The following is a 27,176-nucleotide window of genomic DNA, read 5'->3' on the forward strand; positions in this document are numbered from 1 at the left end:
CGCTGGGCCTCATCTGCAGAATACAGGGATCCCTCAATCCCACGTGTAGAATGTCAGCTGAATGAAGAACTTTGGGAGTGTCTCAGGGTACTTGTGGCCAAATGACAGGTTGGTGAGGCAAACTTGGTGACTGCCTTGACCCTAGACTTGGACCTGTCAGCTCAGTCTGAGATAATACATGTATGACCAGAAAATAAAAAGTCAGTCATGAACAATCTCACTTGCTGTATTACAGCACATAGCTCTCTGTTTATTCTCAACCTTCTTGCTCTCAAATTTCTGCCTCTATGCTCAACCTCCATACCTCATTCTGGCCTTTTGGTTTGAACCCCCATCATGTCTCCCCTTTGGCTTCTTGTATTTGAACTTTGCTCTCAGCTCTGCTTTCCGGTCTGATCTCAGTATCCTCTTCCCAAGCTCCCCCCTTCCCCAACACCCCTTTTGTGATATTGAATGAAAAATTTCCTGCTGAACTTGTGGCCATAGAGCCTCACTAGGTGGTAATTCAGACTTGTGCCCCAAAAGTTGTTTTGTTTAATTAGGTACTACTCTTTAGCCTATAGGACCGTACCCTTTTGTCTGAAATTGTCTTGTAGACAGACAGGTGCTTCATGCACTCTTCCAGTGCACAAGCTCAGAGATTCAGTGGATCAGTGCCAAAATGAACGAATGATCTTATTTGTGATAAAACCTCACCTGAGATATGTCCAGGGTGATTAAATAGAGGGGATCAGGGGCCCAGAAATAAGATCCCAAAGCTCTATCTAGGACAAAAACTAAGACATGGGGAACAGTGGGTTCTGTTGAGGGACACATGTGAGACCTAGAGGGACACATGAAGGTTGTGTCAGCTCAAAATAATCTGCATATTTTTCTTACCAAGAAATATTTCCATTGGTCTTTTGCCCTGTTCCCCTACCCTAGTTTAATTTTGGGGTGCTTCGCAGCATCTGACAGTTCATATATTAAGAACTATATTTATGCTGTCCCCTGGCTATATGTGGGATGTGAGGATGAGTAAATTTCAGTGGCTTCCTGACTCGTCTCTGCTTCTGCTTCCCTGACCCATCACACTGCCACCCTGAATCCCAGCATCACCTTCCTGAGAAACTATAGCAGAGCTATAAATGCTTAATAAATACTTTGTGAATAAACAGAAATTAATTCTAAGTTTCTTCTGTTCAGAGAATCTTTGCACTGAATCTTTGTATTTATATGTTTTCTCCAAATCATATCTCATATTTCACTCTTCTGTTAAGTTACTCTTTTTTTCTTACCCTGATATTTGCAGCTCCTCCAGGTTTAGAGTCTTCTGTGCTTTCCATTTCCCTCCTGTTGACTTAATCTCACAGGTCACTAGTTCTTAAAAAAAATAAGCTTTGTGCTTGGCTTTATGGTATGTCTTGTATATAGTTCTATTTCTGGATATGATGCCATTTGTGAGTATGCTTTTAATTATGTCCCAGTCAGTTTTGTTGTTGAACAAGCTCATTGTCTTAATTATGCTTATAAAGCTTGTCCATATACTCATAGTCCGAAGTTCAGGTAAGTAGCATTCACCTTATTCATTGGTTTTTAAGAGTCTAACTTTAAATTTTACTCCATTAACTCAATGTTATGATTTTATTTAATATGGCTATTTTATATGTCACAATTTCACCGTTCACTAATAAATTTATTAGGTTTTCATGCCTTCTGAAACACAAAATTGAGGTTAAAAAAAGAAACCTTTCTGTTCTTTCTATCCAAGTTACTACAATGACTTCAATGTTCTGTAGATTTCTTATCTCTTTCCTTCCTTCCTTCCATCATTCCTTTCTTTTTCTTGTGCCTACTAAGATTTTGATACAATTCCTGCCCTAGAGGTTGAGAAATCTGGGAGTATGGCAGGAACTCGGGTACTAACTACCCCAGCTCCTTTACCCTTAATACAGACATAGCATAGGACAGAGAGGCTTTGACGTTAGAGATACATGGGCTCAAATCAGTTTTTCCAGTTTCTAAGTATGTAATATAAGCCAGGGTTTTTTTTGTAGCCTCAGTTTCCTCATCTGTGAAATGGAGATAACACTAACTTCGATGTTGACATAAAAATTAAATTAGATAAGGCATTTAAGTGCTCAGCGCAATACCTAGCATATAAATACTTTAAAAATCATCATGTAATAACATGAATCTTTCCTTTGAGAGTTGGGTTCAAAAAGGGTCAGTCACCATAGCAGCATGCCTCTGCCTCTACCCGAAATGTTCACAGACAGCTCTCCCCACATCTAAGGAATACAAGCCCAAGAGAAGAGGCCTCGTAAAGGAAGCATGCCTAGTTCTTGCTCTCTCTCGTCTGTTGATGAGGGGAACGTGAATTCCTGCAGAGGGTGGTCTTATGCCTGATATGTGACAATTCCCTCAACTCTGCCAGTGGAGGCCTACAGAGGGGTGGTCTTATGCTGAACTCACCAGTAAATTTTTGGTAAATGATAGTCCTTTAGATTTGTGGTTATCAAAATATACTTTTAAATGTTCTAAAGGCTTAGGGTATGATCATGGGAGAAAGTGGCTGAGACAAGGTAGAAAACAAGATCAACGTAATTATCAGTGTGGAGAAAAGGTCAAGAAACTAAGAGCCCAAGATAGCAGAGGGATTATCTATTTGGATGTTGAAATCAATAAGAATTATAACAGAAATAGTGTTGGAGTGACTGTGAGTCAAAAGCTAAAATCAAGGAGTGAAAGAGAGTGACCTTGGGGAACCTTAAATACTGCAGTAAGGAAGGGTAGTGGGTGGTAGAGTCTAATGATATGTGATCACTGCAGGGGATTTTGGGAGATGGCAAAGGGAGAATGGACAGGAAGTAGTAATGCAGAACAAGAAAGGCATCTACCAGGCTCATGTTTGAAGAGTGTGGAAGAGAAAAAGAGTCATCATCTAAGAGGACAACAGGGAAAGCAGCATCCTCAGGGGAGAGCCTAGTTTCAGTTTAAATAAGAAGATACAGGAAGTTAAAGAAAGCTTCAGAGGAGAAGTCAACGATATGGGGATTTTGCTGATATCTACCCTGAGTCCCACAGGGCTCACTGAAAGGAAGGGTTAGAATTTCAGGAGATAGGATAGAGGTTTAGATTCCATCATCAGTCATTATCATCTCTCCCTTGCGTACCATCTCAATTCCTTTGCCGCTCTCTCACTTTACCACAGTGCTGATTAAATCCAGTTCTTGCCTGTTCCATGCCTGCAAAACCATGCTACTGAGCTTGCATTAAATTAATGATCATAGCCTCAAGTGGACCCATAATGTTGCCTGGCAAGCATACTAGATTTTCCCAGGGATTTTCTCTGTTTCATCTCCTTTTAGATGACTGTTGCATGTCTTCAGTCTCCTCATACGTTCACCGTCTCTTCCCTACCATTAACTTTGACAGTCTTGCTTCCTATTTCAGAAAAGCAATAGGAGAAAAGGAGCTTTCATCACCACAGCTACCCACTACCTGTAGTGGTATCCATATACTCTACTTTCTCTCCTGTTACTGTGAAAGAACTAATCTAAATGCTTTGTGATTCTTTCTCTTGTATCAGTTTTCCCCTTCTGAATCATTGTCTTATGTATGAAAATATTCTTTTATTTCTCCTCTCTTAAAAAGAAACCCTTTAGCTCGACTTTTCCCTCTTACTATTGCCTTATTTCACTTAAACTTCACAACAAAACTTCTTGAAAGAGTTGTCTATATTCTGTTGCTAGTTTTTCTCTTCCTATTCCTTTTTGTACTCAAGCCAGTCAGATTTCTGCCTCCACAATTTCATCAAAACCTCTCTTAATCGGCTACCAGTGATGTCGACGTCTATCGTTTCTCAATACTAGTCTGACTTAACATTCAGGAACAGAGTTAATCACCTGTCCTCCTTGAAACACTGTCTTCACTTTATTCTTAGATACTCGTCAAGAACTGAAGGATCTAAGATTTTACCCTATTTATAAGCTAACAAGTTCACCTGCCAGTTTCGTGAATGGTGGTAGAAGACACGAGACTTCTGGATCAGAGACAAAAGACAACTTATTACTTATGGGAGGAGCAGTAGCTGGACTAGTAGGATTTTTGTACTGGTTCCCTGAGCCCCAGTTGCCTCTGAGGCAATGTGAAGAGGACCAGATTACACTTGCACACATGGTGGATTGTTATTAGAGAGGAAACCTGATCTTAGAGAACCCAAATCTTTTATAATGGGTAATAAGCATGCTTTCTCTCTTTTCCAGAGGAAAACATTATCTTTATTATACTTTTCAGTAACCCTTTGCTCTGGAGGGAGACACTGCCAAGTCTTCTAAGGCTGTTTGCTTTACAAACATTCTTGAAAAGATAGTCCAGAACTATGATATCACATCAAATAGCATATTTGTCAAGACAGTCAGTGCCTTGCGTGGAACATGTGCAGAGACATGAGAGACCCATGGAAAATTGTCTGACGATTCCTCCCTCTCTGGCCACTTCTTTTCAGTCTTCTCTGCTGATTCCTCTTCACTTCCCTGAACTCAAGGTCTGTGCTGTCCAATACTGTAGCCACTAGTTCACGCAGCTATTTAAATGAAATTTTCAGTTATTCAGTTGCATTAGCCATATTTCAAGCACTCAATAGCCACATGTGAATAGTGGCTACCTATTAATGGCACAGATATGTAAATATTTCGTCATTACAGAAAGTTCCATTGGACAGTGTTGCTCTTCATGTTTCAGTGCTCCAGGGCTCAGCCTTTGGACGTTTCTTTCTATATTCCTATATATAAATAGATTTCTATAGAATCTTACAGAATAAGATTTATTATAGAATAAATACTTCTTTGTATTTCTTTCTCTTGTCTTTCTATAGCCACTCCTTGGTGATCTCATCTGGTCTCAAGACTTTAAATATGACTCTCAAATTTGTATCAGCCCAATCTCTCCACTAAAGTCCAGACTCAATTCTCCAATAGCTTTCTGCACATCTTTACTTGAATGTCTAATGCACATCTCAAAAGTAACATCCGAAACTGAACTACTGACTTTCCTTGCCACCACCACTCCCTCTACCACCAACAAATCTGTCCTTCCTGCAGTCTTCCCAGTCTCAGTTAACATCAGTTTTCTTCTTCCAGTTGTTCAAACAAAACAAGTTTTTAAAAATCAACCCTTAGATTCATCCTTGACCTCCCTCTTTTCTACAGAACCCATGCATCTGTCCCATTGACTCTTGTTTCAAAATATATACAGAATCTGACTACTTCTCACCCTTCCCCTGCTACCACCTGGTCCAAATCAGCATCGTCTTTTGCCTGGAGTATTCCAGGCAAATTTGGCCCCCTTTTTGGTCTCCCTGCTTCCATTCTTGTCCCCTGTAGTCTCTTCTCATCAGAGCAACCAGAATGATCTTGTTAAAAAGAAAGTCAGGGGGCCAGCTTGGTGGTGTAGTGGTTAAGTTCACGTGCTCTGCTTTGGCACCCTGGGGTTTGCAGGTTCGGATCTTGGGTACGGACCTACATACTGCTTGTCAAGCCATGCTGTGGTGGCATCCCACATACAACATAGAGGAAGATTGATACAGATGTTAGCTCAGGGACAATCTTTGTCAAACAAAAGGAGGAACGTTGGTAACAAATATTAGCTCAGGGCCAGTCTTCCTCACCAAGATGTCGTTTCTCTGCTCAAAATTCTTCAGTAGCTTCCCATCTCACTCAATAAAAGTCAAAGTCTAGTCACACTGATGTTCTCACTCTTGCTAAAATATTCAAGACATGCTAACTCCTCAGAGTCTTTGTAGTTGGTGTTCCCTCCACCTTCTTCCGCGCAACCCACCTCTATTCGCATACTTTTTCCCTCGTGATACTGACTTACTAAAGAGATCAGGCCAGTGGTCTTATAAAATGATCCATATCATGAATTTCTGTTTCCTCATGGTATTGTTTAACTTATTTCTCTTTTGGCTATATTTCCTGTAATTGGACATCAGATCTAAAAGATTGGTTAAAGCTAAGTTTTTTGGCAAGAAAACTCCATGAATGATACTTCAGTCTTCATATTGCATCATCTCGAGAGGTATATATTATCTGATTGTCCCACCGTTATTGAGGCTAAATTTAACTATGGTGTTAAGGTGGTGACTTTCAGATCCCTCCATTATAAATTTACATTTTTACCTTTGTGATTAACAAATAATCTGAGGGTAAATGATATTTTTTTTTTAATCCTGTGATTTTAAGAATATTTTTTAGTTGTGGAACTCTATTTTTTCAAATACTTTCTGGAGATCCAATATGTAAAACAGATAAAACCAGAGCTGTTCTGATTGCAGTGGGAAATGCCTACTATTGGCAACTTCCAAGGAACTCTGACAAGCAGTCTGTAACTCAAAGAGCCCACCCAAGCACTTGAGGAGACAGAGGCCCAGAGAGGATACAGGAATGAAGTCTTAGGCCACTTAACGTGTCGTAAGAAAGGCTCAGTGCACTTTCTGTTAGAGCACAATTTGGGGAGCTCTGTCACTCCTTGGAAAGCTGTGGTTGTGGATGATCACTAGAAGGGCACTTGGTTTTTCCCTGGCAGTCCACCCACTGTTTTCAGTTGTCTGAGTAAGCTTTCTTTGACATTCTATCTGTTCTGCAGATGTGAAGATTTGAAATTACTTCATTTTTAGTAAGTGTTGGGTTGCAGTCTATTTTTTTTGTTTCCCTTTTGGAAATTCTTCATCCACAAAGAATCCCAGATTCAGACATTATTCATCTTATGTCTGGAACATTAAAATTTCGTGAGCTTCCATATGTCTTACCTCTTTCCACCTTTAGAATATTCAAAATGCTGCCACAGCTAAAGTCACTTCTATCATTTACTTGCTGCTCGCTTCCTTTCTGCACCTTACTTGTACAGCCTGATGTGCCTTAGTAGAGAATTGAGTAAGTAAATTCAGTATATCCACACAATGTATGTAAGATGTATGATGTAGATTTTTATTTTCAAGGAAAGATATTTTCCTCTGTTTATGGAAAAAGCAGGTAATAAACAATTAGTCTCACTTTTGTCAAAAAAAAAAGGTATATATTCGCAAAAATCCCCATGTCTGTTTGTGTGTATGTGTATGTTTAAAGCAAAAAGAACATTTACAAAAATGTTCACATTGATTCTATCTCTAGGTGTGATCTCTGTTTTCCTCTTTATATTTCTCTCTCTCTCTTCTTTTTTTTTTTTTGTGTTCCAGCAGGCATGTATTATTTCTACAGTCATTACTTTTGTAAAGATTAAAACTGTTGTAAAAAATAAATAACTTTCATCTCTCAAATCCCAGCTAAGTTGAAGGCGGTTCCAGGCTCCTTCCCAACTTACTGCTATCCATGCCATCCTTTGGGATTTTTCTCTTGTTCCATTCAAGCAAGTTTTCCCCTGACCCATTTTTCTATTTATTTTAGTCCCAATTCCTGGTCACCTTCTACACTTGCTCGCTTGTACCAAAATGAACTTGTCAGGAAGGAAAAGGAGGATATAAAAATTATGTTCTCAAAAGAACTGTCACTAGAATGTGATCTCCATCAGGGTCCAGGAGGGCTTCAATAAATACCTGTTGAATGAATTGATCTATTCCTTTTTGTTTCATTTCTTTTATCCCATAAGTTCCTACAAGACAGGAGTGTTGCTTGTTTTCTGTAATGCCCTGAACATTTTGGATACTTGATATACATTAATGAATAAAGTTTTTTTAAAAGATCCATGATTTACTTAATAAAGATGAATTTAAGATCTGTTGTCAACTTTGACCAGAATTTGTGCTTGCACAGGGTTGTGGAAAAGCACAGGATTTAAAGACAAAAAACTTCCGTTCAGGTCTTGCTTCTAGATTTGTGATCCTGGGTTGGTCACTGAAGCTTGTCAGCTGCCTTCTTTTATAGCCTTGCTGATTCTCTTCTGCGCTCTGCAGAGCCCTTCTGCCTGGTCTGCCCGGCTTTGGTCTTACTTCCTCAAGTCTGTCCTCTGCAGTGCTACAGAGTGGTGGGCCTACAGTGGAAGTCTGACCTTGGCTCCCCCTCTCTCCACTGAAACCTCTCAGGGGCTCTCTGATGCTTTGTTGCCTCTGCCTCACCCCTTTAGCTGTAGCACCTAGATGCCTGTCTTCAAACTTGACACTGGCATGATAGGAAACTCCTGGTAGCTCCTCACACATTCCATGCCACCTCCTGCCTTGCCCTCTTTGTCCACAAGGCATTTTCCCTTTCTGCGGGCATATACTTTACTCCAGGACCGGGCTTGGCAGTCTTCCTCTCTGGGGTGCCTTCCTTGATATAAAGGTGAGGTATCCTCTCAGCCCACTCACGTTATAAGCTGTTTGAGGCAAAATCATAGAATTTGTAGTTCTCATCTTAAGAGTATGTAGTATATAGCGGCACTCAAATGTTTAATAACTATGTTGTATATATGTTCTTGTAAACTGTCCAAATGATGTTTATCTACAGAATGTGTTAGATTTTTATATGATCTCCTCCAAAATAAGAAAAAGACTTAGAAAAGGAAAATATGTGAATTAACTAAAATACTACCAGCAGACAGAGACAACTGTTGTTAATGTTTTGAAATATATAATAGAGAAGTTTTTTAAAAATTATAAAACGGTAAAAGTTTAACCTCCAAATTTTCCTTTCAGAGCCAGTTCTTAGAGAAATCAGTAGCTTTGCAAATATATACTTTAAAAATTAATAGCCAGTTCATTGTGCTTCCCGCTTCAAATAATACAAAATAATTCTCTGATAAAATATCTTTTTCCTAATTCAAACTAAGAAAAATATTTTTGCTTTTCTCATGTTCCCTAGACTCCAGAGCCATCTTTCGTCCTATTTTTCCAGAAGAGAAGGTGAAATCCCAGTGAGGGAAGTGACTTGACCAGCTTACTGAGCTGGTCAGTGCAGAAGCAGAAGCTGGGACGAGGAGCTCCTGACTGCCCACCTGGTGCTTTTCCCCTCAGCCACATATCCTGTTTCTCCACTAGAGTGAAAATAAAAGTAAGTTTTTAAGCACTTCCTAATCCCCATATGCTCAAATTAGGCCTGCTGCTGAGATGTTCTTATTTTACTTTTAGTCTCATTAAGACCTTACCCCTATACCTGAAGCATTAATTGTTCTTTCATGTTCATTTCTTTGAGCATTAGAAAAATCTTCCCTTCTAAGAGATTTCTTAATTTATTTTCTCAACGATTTTTGCAATGAACACAACAAGGAAGATATTCCAGGTCTCCTTTTTTATCCTGCAAATAGTTCTATGGTATATGTTTTCGTATTCCTCTAAATTGTTCTCTTGGGATCAGTTTCCATACTGAGTCATCCACCAAAGAGTGCCTGTGTTTTCCGGGCAAACTAATAGTTTTATTATTTCTAAATGACTCATTATTTCTGAATCATCACACCTTCGATACTCTGTTAAACAAAAAGTTTTAGGCACTTTTCTACAGTTTTTTCTCCTCTTAGCCTTCAAATGTCCCATCTAAGTGACATGGATATTCAACCAATCTTCTCTTGCATCCAAAATTTATGTTGATCATTTTCTTCTTGAACCCTTTCAGCAGTTGAGATAAGCATTGGAAGATCTTTACCTCATACTCTCTGCTCCAGATGTTTCCTGAAATAGAATACATAAATAGCAACATAAAAAATATGTGTAATACCACTCCCTATTTTCCATCATTACATTTATGTTTGGTTTTATTAACTTGCAAATTTCTCCATGAAATTAGGGAGAACCACCTATAAAAGAAAAATACAGCTCCAGTGTTTGTCTGTATACATAAAATCTTTGGAATTCAGCATGTTGGAAGAATGAAACACTTTCTTGCCTTGACTTCTATGTCACATTTGCTAGTTCTCTTCCTGCCCTTTGAAAATTCATTCTCTATCTCCTTCCTTGCATCCTTCTCCTCACCCTATACATGCCAGCCTTCCTCAGAGTTTTGTGCTTGACCCTTTTCTCACCCTGTGCGTGTCCAGTCTTGTCCACTCTTGTGGCTTTAAAACCTTTATCTGGTGCTTACTCCCAAATCTTTATTTTCAACTTCTGTCTCTTCACTGCCATGTATATCCATCTGCATGGGGAATATCTTCTCCTGGACACCCCACCAAAACAACCTGTGCCTGAAGCTGCATTCATCTCCCCTACACCCTTGCTTACTAGCCTTAGCACACAATAATCAGCCCCAGCCTCATCTTCACATCTCTCTAGAACCTATTTTTAATTTTTAAAATTTATTATCAAATATTATGTATTAATTATCATATTTAAAGTGTCATTGCTTAAAAGGCTTTTTAAAAATACCAGAAACTTCCACTTGGCCTGCTCCTCAGAGACAACCACTGTCAATTTTTTTATTAGCTATTTATTTCATTATTTACCTCCATATTTATAAATGCATATATATTGAAAATTCATCACTCATTAATTTTAAACATTATGTCTTGCATCCTGATATGAATTTCAGTTTTCTCACCCCTGTTCAACTCCATTAATAAAGATAAAGGGTAAAAATTATGTGATCATCTCAATAGATACAGAATAAGTATTTGACAAAATTAAACAACCATATGAGGGTTTTCTTTTAATAGTGCTCTGAGTTTTTTTTTTTTTTTTACTGAAGTCATAATAGCTTATAACATTGTGAAATTTCAGTTGTACATTATTATTTGTCAGTTGCCATATAAATGTGCCCCTTTACCCCTTATGTCCACCCCACAACCCCCTTCCTCTCTGGTAACCAGTAAACTGTTCTCTTTGTCCATGTATTAGTTTATCTTCCACATATGAGTGAAATCATATGGTGTTTGTCTTTCTCTGTCTGGCTGATTTCACTTAACATAATACCCTCAAGGTCCATCTGTGTTGTTGCAAATGAGACAATTTTGTCTTTTTTTATGGTTGAGTAGTATTCCATTGTATGTATATACCACATCTTCTTTATTCAGTCATCAGTTGATGGGCACTTGGGTTCTTCCACTTCTTGGCTATTGTGAATAATGCAGTGTACATAGGGGTGCATAAGTCTCTTTGAATTGTTAATTTCAAGTTCTTTGGATAAATACCCAGTAGTGGAATAGCTGGGTCATATAGTATTCCTATTTTTAATTTTTTGAGAAATCTCCATATTGTTTTCCATAGTGGCTGCACCAGTTTGCATTCCCACCAACAGCGTATGAAGGTTCCCTTTTCTCCACATCCTTTCCAACATTTGTTATTTTTTTAAACAACCATATGAGATTTTTTTAAACTCTCAAAAATCTGTAAATAGAAGAGAACTTTTTCAATCTAACAAAGGGTATCTACCAAAAACTCTGCAGCTATCATCATATTTCATAGTGAAAGACTGAATACTTTTCCCTGAGATCAGGTTACAAGGCAAGGATTTCAGAACTTACCACTTCTATTCAGTATTGTTCTGAAGATCCTAGCCAGTGCTATAGGCAGTAAGGCAGTAAGTATTGGAAAGGAAAAAGTAAAACTACCTCTGTTCTCAGACAGCATGATAGTCTATATAGAAAATCCAAGGGATTTACCCGAAAAAATACTATAATTAGTAAGTGAATTTAGCAAAGTGGCAAGTGACAAGATCAATATACATAAATCAACTGTATTTCTAATATTAGCAACAAACACATGGAAAATGAAATTAAAGTAATACCATTTGCATTAGCATCAAAAAATATGAAATACTTGGGAATAAATTTAATGAAATGCCTACAGACATTGCTGAGAGAAATTAAAGAGCATCAAATAAATGGAGGGAAATATTATGATCATGGATTAGAGACTTGATACTGTTAAGATCTCTGTTGTCAGCAACTGGAGATTTAGATTCAATGAAATTCTGATCAAAATCCCAGCAGGTTTTCTTTGTAAAAATTGGCAAGCTGATTCTACTGTTGATATGGAAGTGCAAAAGACATAGAATAGCCAAAATAATTCTAAAAAAGAAAAAAATTGGAAGATTTACATTATGATTTTAAGAGTTACTATAAAGCTGTAATAATTAAGACAGAATGGTATTGGTGTATATAAAGACAAAAAAAATAGAGAATCCAGAAGTAAGCTCATATATATGGTCATTTGTTTTTCAACAAAGGCTCCAACCTAAATCAATGGGGACAGGATAACCTTTTGAACAAATGGTGCTGGATGATCTTCAAACTCGGCCTCATACCATACATAAAAATTGATTCAAAACAGTTCATAGACCTAAACATGCTTAAAAGTTGCAACTATAGAACCACCAAAAAAACCCTTGAGAAAAATCTTCATGACCTTGGGATAGGCAGAGATTTTAAGATAGGTTACAAATGTATTAACTATAAAAGAAAAATTGATTAATTGGATTAATAGAAGTTAGTAGGATTAAAACCTCCTGCTCTTCAAAAGCTACTGCTAAGAAAATGGAAAGGGAAGCCACAGACCAGGAGGTATCATCTGTATCTAAAATATATAAATGCTTAGAACTCAGTAATTAGAGACAACCCAAAAGATTTGAATAGACACCTCACAAAGAAAATATGTGAATTGTTAATAAGCATGTGAAAAAATGCTCAGCATCATTAGTCATCAGGGAAATACAAATTAAAGCCACAGTGTGATACCACTTCACATCCACTAAAATGGCTAAAATTAAAGAAACTGACAAGTATCCAAAAGGATGTAGAGCCACTAGAGCTCTCAAGTGTTGCTGATGAGAGTAAATGGTAGAACCACTTTCGAAAACAGTTTTACAGGTTTTTATAAAGTTGAATGTACACTTCTCATGATTCAGTAATTCCATTGTTAATTACCCAAAAGAAATGAACACATATCCACAAAAAAGACTTTTACATGAATGTTTATAGCAGCTTTAGTTCATAGTAGCCCAAACTAGAAACAACCCAAATGTCCATCCATTTTGGCATATTCATATGGTAGAATATCTAGTAAGCAGTAAAAAGGAATATACAACTGATGCTTGCAGTAAGGTGGATGGATTTCAAAAGCGTTGTGCTAAGTGAGAGAAGCCAGACTGAAGGGTATGTATATTATGTGATTACATTCATATGAAGATCTGGAACTGGTGAAACTAATCTATAGTGATAGGAACCACATCAGTAGTTATCAAATATTGTAGGTTAAGGAAATTGATTGGTAAAGGGCACAAGGATAGTTTTAGGGTGATGTAAATGTTCTTTTTTAAGGCAGTGGTTACATGTTTCTTGTTAAACCATATTGGACAGTACACTTAATATGTACATTTTTATTGTATGTAAATTATACATCAGTAAAGTTGATTTAAAATAAAAGTGAGGCTCTAATAAGCTGAGCGGAAGCTCTGTGTTTGTGGGTCCATTTGTCAGTTGGTGGGCTTCACTTTAAGGTAATCATGTGGTTAGATGGGATTGCTAATCTGAAAAGGATTCTTTAATCCGCAGTAGAGTAGGTGAAAAATCTGGTTTCTAGTGACCTGAACCTGAGCAGGGGAAAGGGGGCTGATGGGCTTAATTATTCAGAATGTAGACTTTTACTCAGTTTTGAGTCCTTTACTATCCTCTGTGTCTGATGCCCCCAGAGTTGGTGCTTTTCTGGTTCAGTTTTTTTTGTCAGTAAGTAAACTTCGTGTCTTGATCAGGGTGAAGGAGGGATGATTTCTGAGTTTGTGGAGTGGAGATGGGAACGACTATCTGTTCCTTTGCAGACTTTCAAACAATTCCCCCATGTTTAATCCTCTACCCCAGCCCATTTTCTGTGATACTCGGTACCTCCAAACCTGGGCCTTTTTTGGGTTGTGGAGGGTGAATTGGTTTGCTTGCCATGAGTATCCCTTCCTCCTTTTTACTCTGCTAAGTCATTTACCATTCCTCCTATTGTTTTCTATCTTTATGTATAGTGATTTGAGGTTATAGGTGTCTCCTAGGTTCTTTGAATATGGAGTTTACACTCCTGTTTTTGTTTGTACTGTTTGGAAGAGACCTTAAAACTGTAAAATCCATACTGTACATTTCAACTTCCGTAATATCAAACTCCTTATAATTCTCCAAACACACAAGTTCTTTTCATACCTCTGTAGCCTTTGTAGAATTCCTTTTTGCTTATAAGGTCCAATTTAATCTCTTCCTCTGGTAAGGCTCTTAGCTTTCAAAATCCAGTTCTCTCCTTCCTAACTTTTCTTGTCTGCTGCTTCTGTACCTTTGTTTGACAACAATCCACTTCATCAGCAATGGCCATATAGCAGTTTACTTTGGAGGAATACAAGGAGCCACTGGAAAGCACTTGTTGGAGTAATCGTAAACTGCTTGAAGTGGAAGTGATAAGTGTTTAGTCGACTCTGAAGTTGCATATGAACCACTTACGCAGAAATTAGGAAAACAGATGCTAGTTCTTTACAGGGATGAGAGAGCATAGGAGAGACAAAAGGCTTGGGGGATAGGCAGGCAGCATGCAACAAGACCTGAGATGGAAGAAATATAAACCTCCAGGATACTTAACTATGAGAAATCTGTTATATTCTGCTCTCTACCCCGATACAACAGATGTTTAGACTGATTGAAAAATTGTACTATATTCCATCAAATCAAAGATTGTAAAACACTCATTATTTCATATGCCATTTTGTTGTTTGGGCCATCTAATTGATTCTACCTCCTAGCACACCTGTGTACAGCAGAGCTGGACCCTGCCTGGTCTTATTGCGCCATCCTCTCACCTTCCAGCACTATATCAGACAGTGCTCCATTGCTATTCATGGGGTTTTCATGGCCAGTTTTTTCAGCATTGGGTGGCCCGGTCCTCCTTCCTAGTCTGTCTAGTCTGGAAGCTCCGCTAGAACCTGTGCACCATGGGTGACCCTGCTGGAATTTGAAATACCTGTGGCATAGCTTTCGGCATCACAGCAGCATGCAGCCACCACAGTATGGCAGCTGACAGATAGGTGGTGTGGTTTGCTGACCAGGAAATGAATCCAATCCACCGTGGTGAGAGCGCTGAATCTTAACCACTAGACCAGCTGCATGTGCCATTAAGAAGGAAAAAACTCAAACTATGATACAATGCTTTCTTATCATTTAGAACTTTCTCACTTATTGAAAGAGTTCCTTTAGAGTTATGTTGACAGATATTTTAAATTGTATATCACTCTTGTGCATACATGGTCTTTGGGACTATCTTACAGTCTTTGGGATTTTTTTGAAATCACGCTTGCTAAGGTTACTGGTGACCTTCATATTGGCAAATCTAGTGGGTAATTTTTGCTTTTCCTTCACCTCTCAGCAGCATGCAACAATGGTGATCTCCATTTTGAAAGTCTCTCCTTCAGCCTCTGTGAAACTGCTTGCTTTCTCGGGTTTCCGTCTTACTTTATTGGCTCTTCTTTCTTAGGCTCCCTCTAAAAATTCTGTTCCTCTCTTTAACCCAGAAATGTCAGTGATCCCCAGCTCTGTCTCCAGCCCAGAGCTCTTCTCACTTTATGCACTCACCCTGAGTCACCTCTCAGAGCTGCATTTCCAGCCAGGATCTTTCTGCTGACCTCCAGGTTTTCACATTCACATTTCATCCAGTGATACTTCACCGCTTGGATACTCCACAGGTACCTCTTCAAACAACACATTCAGAATAAAACTCTCTATCTTTTCTATGGCCACCTCCCGTAAAAGAAAAACAAAGTCTTTATTGGGAGTAGCAGCACTAATCCCCCAGTACCCAAGCCTGAAACCCAAGATTCCTCCCTCTCACTTTCTCCACCTCCTGTTTTGTGAATTCTTCCTCCTTGGCTGTTGAATCAGTGTCCTCTTCTTTGTTAAATACTGCCACCTACTTGGTTTAGCTTCCCACCACTTCTTACATGGAGGTACCTCCTAATTGATTTCCAGGCCTCCACTCAGCTGCTGGAATGGTCTTTCTAAAACATAAATCTCATAATGTTATGCTCCAGCCTACAAGTCTTTGTTATTCCCATAGTTTTCAGAATGAAGTTCACTCCTTAGTTTAGCACACAAGGGAGTCTATAGTCTAGTTCCTGCTGCTCTGGTTTCCTCCCCTCTTGCTTGTTGGTACACTCACCCCAGGGACATCTGCTGGAACTTCTTGTAGTTCTGAACTCATTTGCCACGTTAGGCCTCTGAGCCTTCAAGTATGTGTTTCCCTCTGCCTGGACTATTCCTCCCTTCCATTTTGTCTAACTGTCATTAGAATTAGTTTTGATCCTTCAAAACTAGGTACATACATCCCTTATTTTGGGAAGCCTTTCCTGACTCTTCAGTCTGATTTAGATGCTCTCTTTGAACAAAGGGCGTGAAGAAAGGCTTCACAAATGAACAACACAAAATGTCTCTGCTAGATAAATAAAAAGATGTTCAGGTGCAGATTAAAATAGTGTACTTCCATTTCTTCATCTGTCAGATTAGCAAAAATTTAAAGAGTCATACCACTCAAGGAGAACCTGGGGAAGTAGGCCCACTCCTACCCTGATATTGGAAGAATAAATTTGTCATTTTTCTGGAGGACAGATTGACTCTATGTATCTAAGAACATTGAGGGGCTGGCCCGGTGGCACATTCCTGATGCAGTAATATCACAGTGGTTAAGTTTACCCGCTTTGCTTTGGTGGCCCGAGGTTCATGGGTTTGGATCCTGGGCACAGACCTACACACCGCTCATCAAGCTATGCTGTGGCAGTGTCCCACATGAAAAATAGGGGAAGATTGGCACAGATGTTAGTGCAGTGACAATCTTCTTCAAGCAAAAAGAGGAAGATTGGCAACAGATGTTAGCTCAAGGCCAATCTTCCTCACCAAAAAAATTAATTAAACTTCCAGTAGGATTTTTCTTAAAACTTGACAATTCAAAAATTCTTCTGGAAGACCATCAAAGAACATTTGGAGCATAAAAAAGAATTATAATTAGGGATATAGGAAACAAAGCCAGGTAGTAAAATTTAGTAAGACAACAGTAATTACTATAGTGTAGGATTGGCAGAAAAAACAGAGTAATCATTGGATCAAAAGAGCCAGGAAGTATATGCTAGCCAATGTGAGAATTCAACAAAAGAAAGGGTTCTTCATGAATTAATTGTATTAATTGTATTTGTATTCACTAAGTCTCTGATACCTAAATGAGAAAAGAACATGCATACACAATTTACCAAAGAAGAAATACAATAATAAGCAAAATAAACAGTTTTCTAGGATTGAAGAAATAAAAATGAAAACAATGAATTTTAGTTTCTCATTAAATGGTAACAGTTTTTATTGTTAAAACACCAATGCTATTGATGGTTCAGTGAAACTGATACTGTCTTTCATTGCTGTCATCGTGACCTTCCTATCATTGCCTTACTGTGTCATTCCTGATGTAGTAATATCGCACATTCTATCCTTCAGCAAGTCATATTGGCTCTGTCTTTGCAATACCTACAGCATCTAAACATCTCCACTGTTACTATCCTGGTCCAAGCCCTCCACCCACTTTGCCTGATTTATTGCAGTAGTCCCTAACTTGTTTGCCTTCTTTGTATCTTGCTCCTCTACAGTCTCCTCTGAACACAGCAGCCAGATTTACCAATTTAAAATGTAAGTCTGATTATGTCATTCCTCTGCTCAGTAGCCATCAGTTGTTTCCCAATTCACTCAGAGTAAAACCAAATTCATCATAGTACTCTATAGACCCAGCATGATTTAGACTCCCACCTTTCCTTTCTGACCTCATCTCTCATACTGCCCTCTTGCTTTCTCTGCTCTGTCACTTTAGCATCCTTGTCATTCTTCTAGTAAATCAAGCATGCTCCCACTTCAGGGCCTTGGCACTTATGGTTACTCTGCCTGAGATGATTTAGCCCATAATACCTCCTCAGCCTGCTCCCTCTCTTCTTTCAGGTCTCTGTTCAGATTTCAGTGACGTCTTCCCTGACTGCCCTGTATAATACAGGACCCTCTCATCCTTTCTAAACCCTTGCCCTACTTCATTTTTCTCCATAGCACATTCCACCATCTAAGTTCTATGTTTATTTACATGTTGTTTTTCACTTTCCAACTAGATTGTCAGCTCCATAAAGGCAGGGACTTTATTTTATTCGTTGCTGTATCCCTAGCACTTAGCAAGTGCCTGGCACACAGGAGGCACTCAGTATTTATTGACTGAGTTAATACATTGATTGAACCTTTTTGGAAAGCAACGAAAACATGGTTTAAAAGCCATTTTTTTTAAAAGTAAGAGAGTGATTAACTTCTATCCACTTGATGATGAGAGAGTGTATATGGCAGGTTCTGAGAGAATGGGATCAAGAGCAGTAATGAAGGTTGTTTTTTTCTCTCTTGGTAAGAAAAGAGAAGTTGATGGGAGAATAATTTCAAAGTTTAGAGGAAGTGGTAGAATCAAGAACAAGCACTATGTGTTGACAGTTTTTTAAAAGACTAGGTTGATGGAAGCAGAAGGTCGGTGCAGGGCAGTAGCAGAAAATAACATTATAAGTGGATGGGAACAGATGTTGAAAGTCTTGAAAATGAGTCAAAGGAGGTAGGCCTGCCATGATGCATGATGGAGATCAGTGGTGTGAATTCTTGAACTGTGGGAGATGAGAAAGCTGTCTAAATCTAAGCTTGTTAGTGTCACGTAAGGTGGCAAGGAGGGTGGAATCAGAAATACCAACTGGGAGACGGTTGTAACAAGACAGAGCTGAGGTAATACTACTCTGGGTGGTAAGGAGTGTAGGGTGTGCTGAAACCAAGACTTGAATCAAAGGTCAACAATCAGTGATGTGGTACAAAACAAGGCTTGGTGATAACTGCATAGGGGATGCAAAGGAAGAGGAAATAAAAGGTTCTTTCAGTAATAAGAAATCATATTTTCTTTCAATTATTTTCTTTTTTCATTACAGCTTTCTCCATCATTCTCAGAAAAATGGATCATTTACATCTTTGGAGGACTCGATTATCACAATACTTCTATACTACCAACTAAGATTTATGACAGCAAATTTTTGCATCATAGAACTGCTGAAGAACAAAAAGAGGATATTCTTTTATAAAAATAATCCTATAGTATCATGATATTACTAAATAAAACTAAAAAAGCACAATTATTAAATTATTAGACTTGCTAATACAAGCACACATGTGCAACAGCTACTGTATCCTGACAGTTAACAAACCTCAAATTTGGTTGGTTTCCATTTGTGGGAAAGGTCATTATATTCGCAAGAAACCACTGAATGTTGCCATCAAATATATTTGCAGCTGAGTGTCATTTAGGAGAATTTACTTGAAACAAGTTGTAGAAAATTTCAAGTCCCACCACTAAGTGGATTTGATATTATGGCAGCAACTTACAGACTTGTGGTTAGTACTGTGAACCACTACAGCAGCGTGGTGATAGATCGGCGTTTTGAGCAAGCTATACATTATTGCACTGGAACCTGCCACACCTTCACGCATGGAGTTGACTGCATTGTGGTACATCATAGTGTTTGTGCAGACCTCTTGCATATCCCTTTGTCTCAGTTCAAAGATGTAGATCTGGACTCTATGTTTCTACCCCGTGAAAATGGCTTTTCCCCAGCTGAAGGTGACTATCCTCATCAGGCCCTCACAGGCATACCCAGGGTCAAGAAAGGATCTGCATTTCAGAACACTTGTAATTTAAAGGACATTGCAGGAGAAGCAATCAGTTTTGCCAGTGGGAAAATAAAAGAATTTTCCCTCGAAAAACTGAAAAACTCTAATCATGCAGCTTATAAAAAGGGAAGGAAAGTTAAGTCTGACTCATTTAATAGAAGATCAGTTGATTTTGACTTGCTTTGTGGCCATTATAACAGTGATGGGAACTCCCCATCCTTTGGTTTACTCCGGAGTTCCTCAGTTGAGGAAAAATCTTTGTCCCGTAGAAACTCACTTGATACGAACCTGACTTCAATGATGCTTCACAACTTCTCTGAAGAAGACCTAGTTACTCAGATTTTGGAAAAACATAAAATAGATAACTTTTCTTCTGGAACAGACATAAAGATGTGCTTGGACATCTTGCTAAAATGCTCTGAGGATTTGAAAAAATGCACAGACATCATAAAACAATGCATAAAGAAAAAGTCAGGGAGTGGCATCAATGAAGGAAATGGTAACAGTGCAGTTTCCAGCTCTGAAACTGTCTATATGAATGTAATGACCAGGTTAGCATCCTATCTGAAAAAGCTACCGTTTGAACTCATGCAATCTGGGAATAATGAGACTATAGATTTAACAGAACTGGTCAGTAGTATGCCTAGTTTACAGCTGACTCCCTTCTCCCCAATATTTGGCACTGAACAGCCCCCTAAATATGAAGATGTTGTCCAGCTCTCAGCCCCTGACTCTGCACAGTTTCAAACTATAGACTTACAAGATGACAAGTGCAGTTCTAGGAAAACAGACACTGTGAAATCCATTCCAAACAAGTCTACAGATTCCTTATATAACTTAGAGATAAATGATCCCAGAACTTTAAAAGATGTCCAGCTTCAGTCACAGTCATTAACTGTGAACGCTTTAGAAAATGTTCCTTCTGGTGACTTAATGGAAACCCTTTATATTGAAGAAGAGTCAGATGGAAAGAAAGCATTAGATAAAGGACAAAGGACAGACAATGGACCCAGTCAAGAGTTGTTAAAGGTAAAAGAAGACAGAGCAGAATTTTCAGACCATGGCAGTCATCTTAAAAAATGTCCTGCCTCAATGCAAAATGAAATTAGTAAGATATTTGAGATACCAGTTGTTAATCTACCTGAGGAAGATCTTAAATCAAAAGTTCCTAAAGTTGATGAGGGAGACCACAGAGATTTTATGAATCCTAACAGTCAGGAAGAGATAGATAAATTGTTAATGGATTTGGAATCTTTTTCACAGAAAATGGAGACCTCACTAAGGGAGCCACTTGCCAAAGGTAAAAGCTCTAACTCTCTGAATAGTCATAGTCAGTTGACTGCTCAGCTCCCTGTAGATCTTGAGCCTAAAGTTTCTGCACCCATGGAAAAAGTCTCACCTTCCTGTCTAACAAGGATTATTGAAACCAATGGACACAAAATAGAGGAAGAGGATCGAGCCCTCTTACTGCGAATCCTAGAAAGCATTGAAGACTTTGCTCAAGAACTAGTTGAATGCAAAACAGGCAGAGGGAGCCTATCACAAGAAAAGGAAATGATGCAAATTCTGCAGGAAACCTTGACAACTTCCTCCCAAGCCAATTTATCAGTCTGTAGAAGTTCTGTTGGTGATAAAGCCAAAGATACTGCTTCAGTGGTTTTGATTCAGCAGACCCCAGAGGTGATCAAGGTAAGACCCAAAAATCTTAGTCCTCAGAAGTGTCCAAAGAAGTGTTTTAATGTTTGCAAAATTGATAAATAAAACTATTTTTGTTAGCCGTTTTATGTTCTGCTAAAGCTCCTGCCCTACGCTAGGCATGGTCTCACTCAGTTTAGTGAAAAAACTAAAAAGCAAAGGCTTTAGAATTAAGCAGACTGGTTTCAACTGCCCTACCCACACCCATCATCTTCTCCCTAGCTCTGTGACCAAAGGAAAGTTACTTAGCCTTGATATCCTCCTCTATATAATGGAAGTAATGAGGATCAAGATAACTTATGTGAAGTACAAGCAAGGTGCCTTACACTAAGTAGGCATTTAACGTTAGTCCTCATCCTCCCCCGTCAACCAGTAAATGAGCATGCATGCCCGTGTAGACTGTAAGGTCCGGTGTGGGGAACAAAAGAAGAAATGATTCTTAAAGAGCTTAAAATCTAGTTGGGGAAACAAAACGAACATATTGGTAACAGTACATGAACTGTAGGCACTTCTCTGAAAGTATTGTTAGTGTAATAGGTCTTCAAAAAAGGTAAAGACTAGGGTATATAAGATTTGCTTCTTCATGCAAATGAGAATAAGTATCAATCTAGAGTCATGAGATAGAAGTATTTTCAAAAGTCTTTGAATCTACCCTGCTACTGATAGCATTGCTTTTGGATAATCTTAGAAAGGCAATTATCTGCACACGTGTGTGTGTGTATGTCTTAGCACAACAGTATTATTTCTTGTTCATTTTACATGTTCCAACATGGGTTGGCAAAGAGGCTCTGCTCCACCTTACTCAGGGACCCAGGCTGATGGATGCTCCATGTTCCTACAGCTGCCCCATTGCCCCATTTGGAATATGTGGCTTATGTGTTCACTGAGGAAAGGATAGTGCTTTTAATTGCCTTGTCCCATACGTGACACACTTCCCTTCTGCTCACAGTCCGGTGATTCCAACCCAAAGGCTAAGAAGCATAGGGAAGCACATAGAGTATTTGGTGAGGGAAAAAAAAGAATATTTGGTGAGTACTCTCTCTACCACATGAATGTAGCATACATGTCAACATGTATGAATTTAGACATAAAGCCGAATCAACAAAGCAAGTTGTAAAATAATGATATGAATTATTTAGCTATATGTGCATTTGTACAAAAAGTATAAGAAATATATGGATACACCAAATACAATGTTCAGAATAATGACTGATTAATTAAAGAGATGGTTTGAAGAAAGTAGAAATTGTGAACCTGAAAGCAAGAGTTAAGTCCTTGTAGCACGGTCTCCTGTTTCCCCAGCTGATAGTTTGTGATCAGGTCCCCTGTGATGCTCTCAGTCTAAGTACAGCTACCTGAAAATGCCACGCTCGGCTCTAAATGAGCTTCCCACTTTTTTGACAAGTATGAACTGAAATCAAAATCTTATTAAAAGATTCTCCCATCAGTCTTTTAAATAAGTTCCAATATTATAGAATAGAATAAAATTTGATGAGATTTCCTCTTGATAAAAGTTGAAAAAGTAATTCATGAAAAACTAATTTAGACATAATATAAAATGTTTAATTCAGGAAGATACTTAATGCAAAAAAAAACCGTTGTTCCTAGCCTCCGTTTGCCTACCTACGTGTTCTTTTTTTTTTTTTTTATCTTTCTTTTCTTCTTATGAAATTCTTTAAACCAGGAGTTGGCAAACGTTTTCTATAAAGGGCCAGATGGTAAATATTTTAGGCTTTGTGGGTCACAAGGTCTCTCATGTAGTCTTCTTTGTCTTTTTTTTTTAAAAAAAACAACACTTTAATAATGCAAAACCATTCCGAGCTCCAACTCATAAAAAACAGGCAGTGGGCCATATTTGGCCCACAGACTGTTTGTCAACCCCTGTTTTAAACGAATAGGAAAGTATGTTGAATGATAGAAAAAGTCCTCTTGTTATCCACCACTTAGCTTTGTCAAATTTGAACTTTTTGCCGTATTTCCTTCAGGTCTTTGCTTTATTTATTATTTTCATTATCATCATCATCGTTTAAAAAAATCATCTCAGATATAGTTGAAATCCCTAGGGCTCACCTCCCCAGTATCCTCTCCTCTTTCCAGAAGTAACCACTGCCCTGAGGTTGGTGTTTAGCTCCTCCTGCAAGTCTCGAGACAGAATTGTTTGTCATGTTTTTATTGTTACATAGACAATGAGCAGAAAGTAGTAGGAAATAAAATTGGAGAGGTTGGTTGGGGCCAACTTATGAACGACCTTGTATGCTATGCTAAAGAGTTTGTTCTAGGAGAGTGGAGAGCTAAAATAGGCTTTTAAGCAGAGTCGTCGCACAGTATTTTTTTTTTCTTAAGAATTGTAATTTTTTTTTTAAAGAATAATACATTTTAAGGCTTTTATTTTTTTTAACCTTTTGGACAGTTGAAAATTTACCAATTGCTCAAAACGTTTTCCTTTAAAAATTTACATAATGGACCACATAGGAATTGCTTTTATAGGACATTGGTGATTATCCCTGAGAAGAAAGATTGACTTGACAATATTATATGTCATTAATATTTTAATATGTATTTCAAAGTAATTTCTCAAGACTGAGCAGTATTTCTTGTCCAGATATTTGTTGTCCAGAAATACAAGTCCCGCCTGTATTGGGAGAGGAAGTCAAATAGAAAATACTAGGAGGGTATTGAGAGACTGATAAAGAGGATGTTGGTCTAGATCGGGGGTTAGCAACCTGGGGCCCATGGGCCAAATCTGACCTGCCACTTGTGTTTATAAATAGCTTTGTTGGAACATAGCCACACCCATTCATTTACTTACAGTCTCTGGCTACTTTTGTGCTCCACCTACTAAGTTGAGTAGTTAATAAGAACAGACTTTAAAACCTAAAATATTTACTGTGTGGCCATTTACAGACAAAGTTTACTGACTCCTAGATATTATTTCACGGTAGAGCAACAAAACAGATTTTTGATAAGGTTCAGTGTGATATTTTGTTAAAGGCATTGGAAATCTAGGAAACATCATTAAATATCAATAGCAAAAACTACCAGTGGTTGATGACAGTCAAACAATGTACCAATAGAAATAGAAAAATAAATAAGCCCAGTTTCAAAATCCTTCATATGAGTTCTAATCATGGTTCTCATCCACATAATTTTTCTCCCTTTCCTCTCCAGTCACCATCTATCTCTGATTTTTCCACTTAAAATAGCTTCCTTTTCATCCCATGTCTTAGTCCCCATTCTTTTTTCCTTTCTCTGCATGTCTACTTTCTCACTGTGTTGTCTGTGTCATTGGCTAGCAGATGAATGTCCAGTACATGGTTTTTTCACAAAGCCTATAGGTGACGGGAAGCAACCCTATAGGTTCTGGAATAGCTGAAGTGTGCAGGTAGGCCTGAAAGTAAGTTGAACAGGAATAAGAAAACAGCTGGTGGAGGAGGACAAGGGCATGTGGCTGAGGTCTCTAAGGGCTTCTTAATTATTAATGAGTGAATTACTGAGGACATGTTTTGACATGGGAGATAATATAATTTTTTTAAAGACAGAAACTATACTGCTTTAGTAACTCATGTAATAAATGAAATCTTAATTCTGTGTTTTATTACCACGAGGACATGGTATTATGGTCATTTTTGGTCTGTTTTTAGCCTTATGGGGCAAAATAGCCTGGTAGCTGTTATACACGGGTTAAAATAACAAACCCTAGACTCCCTTGAAAAGTATTTCTTTTTCTTCATTTTAGTCAAAACAAAGCTAGGAAAAAGTTTCCATTACTGCTTACCTAAGTTGAAATAATAGTGGGCAGAGGGAGAATTCTTCAGTGAAAAAGGAAGAATTTACGGTAAAAAAAGAGGAAGATTATTTTTTTTAAAAAGCTGTACTGTAACGTTTAAGTCTAGTGAAACCTTACAAATTTCAGCTAATTGAGGGGGAAACCTGTCTGAATTGCTAAAAGGTACAAATTAAAATTTTGGTTTTTAAGAAAGAACTTTATTAATTTCAAGATTAAAGAGTAAAACTATTGTCAAGCTATTGCCAAGTGTGGACTTCAACTGGACCTATTTCAGTAATGTGGTAAAGATCATTTATAGTTAAAAAATGATTGAAGAAGACAACTTAGGTGATACAAACAAGCTTTATTTAATACTTCATGAAGTGGACAGTCTCCTTTTGGAGAACTGCAAAATGGGGCAGAAGGCAAGAAGCTTTTATAGGATGAAGAATAAAGAGCAAGGAATAGAAAAACAGAAAATATCTGATTGGCCAGGGCCACATAGTCGTCACCCTTGTTTGGGGTGAGAACGCCCAGAGTTGGCTTGGCATTTGGGCATTGACTGACTGAATATACGGTGTTTCTGGTCAAGCAGAGTATTTACAGGGACATGAAACTTGTCAGTCTGATGACATGGCACCCCAGGCAGGAGCAGCTCCATCTTGGGCTTAACAGTATATTTCAGTGTAGTCAATACGTTATTGGTATGCAAAATGGAGGTTGCTAAAATGTTTAAAAATGGTTTCTAAGGGCTGGCCTGATAGCATAGTGGTTAAGTTCATGCGCTCCACTTCAGTGGCCCGGGGTTTACAGGTTTGGATCCCAGGTGCAGACCTACACACTGCTCACCAAGCACTGCTGTGGTGGTGTCCCACATACAAAATAGAGGAAGATTGGCACAGATGTTAGCTCAGGGATAATCTTCCTCAAGCAAAAAGAGGAAGATTGGCAATGGATGTCAGCTCAGGGCCAACCTTCCTCACCAAAAAAAAAAAAGTTTCTAAATGACTTAAGCATTCATAACTCTGCAGTTGTCCTATATAGTGCACAGTAGGAAATAAAGATGAATCAGACATAACAATCCTTTGTGGGCCCACAGTCTAATAGGGAAGATGAGCTATTTACTGTGATGCAAAGTAGAAAGAATAGATTCTATTAGAGATAAGTGAAGTGCTGCAGGAGCTCAGTAGAGGGAGAGAGACATCCTGGCTTGCGGAAGTCAAGGGAGTTTCTCTGGAGCATTTAGATATGGATGCACTACTATTATTTGATTAATTTACCTAAGGTCCTAGCTGTTGTCATTGTCACAGTGTTAATGATGCTAAGGTTAGAGGTTTATTTTTCACAATGGCTTGGACCATTTCCCTTCTGTTCCAAGACATCAAAGTGTACCTTAATCCTCTCCATCTATCTTAGAAATACAAGCCTTTGGTCCCAGGGGAATCCAGTAAAGAAGACTAGATATGTATCATGAATCCATTATTTCTCCAAACCTGAGCTCTGTAGTAGTCTAATCTTGATGATCAAGGGCAACAAAAATTGGTTTAACAGAACTTTCCTTCTAGAGAGTATAAAGGGAATTCCAAGTTAGTAGAATCCATGCTAACAAGGTAAAGGGTAAGAAAGGTGGGACCAGTTTCCCATCAGTTTTCTGGAGTTTTAAAGTCAGTTTAAGCAGGCAGTCTGACAACCTCATTTGTACCTTACCTTCTCCTTTTCCACTTCAGGCTCCCAAAAATGTGATCTCCAGCTCCCAAATGTATACCTAATAAAAATGAAATGTTAAAATAAGAATATGCAGGGGGCCAGCCCCATGGCCTAGTGGTTAGGTTTGGCACACTCCACTTCAGCATCCTGGGTTCGGTTCCCGGGCATGGACCTACACCACTCATTGGCAGCCATGCTGTGGCCACATACAAAATAGAGGAAGATTGGCACACATGTTGGCTCAGGGCCAATCTTCCTCAGGAAAAAAATAAGAATATGCAGGGAGATTTGTGAATTCTGCTCAATTTTCTGTATCTGGGCTACTAGCCTCTATTGGTAGAGGCTTTATTTATTTAGCATTAAATAACTATGTGTTAGATAAATAAATAAATAATGTATAATCAAA

At 38.4% G+C, this 27,176-nt stretch overlaps 1 protein-coding gene across 1 annotated transcript in view; it reads left to right on the forward strand.

Moving 5' to 3' along the window:
• Nucleotides 1-27,176, forward strand: part of PPP2R3A (protein phosphatase 2 regulatory subunit B''alpha) — a 157,873-nt gene that overhangs the window by 24,797 nt on the left and 105,900 nt on the right. The window contains exons 2-3 of the mRNA XM_046662397.1: nucleotides 8,817-9,005; nucleotides 18,867-21,291. Coding sequence (XP_046518353.1) covers nucleotides 19,303-21,291 — 1,989 coding nt within the window. The 5' untranslated portion in view covers nucleotides 8,817-9,005; nucleotides 18,867-19,302. The remainder of the gene's footprint in view (nucleotides 1-8,816; nucleotides 9,006-18,866; nucleotides 21,292-27,176) is intronic.

Source organism: Equus quagga, chromosome 1 (genome assembly GCF_021613505.1).
Source record: "Equus quagga isolate Etosha38 chromosome 1, UCLA_HA_Equagga_1.0, whole genome shotgun sequence".
NCBI lineage: Eukaryota > Metazoa > Chordata > Mammalia > Perissodactyla > Equidae > Equus > Equus quagga.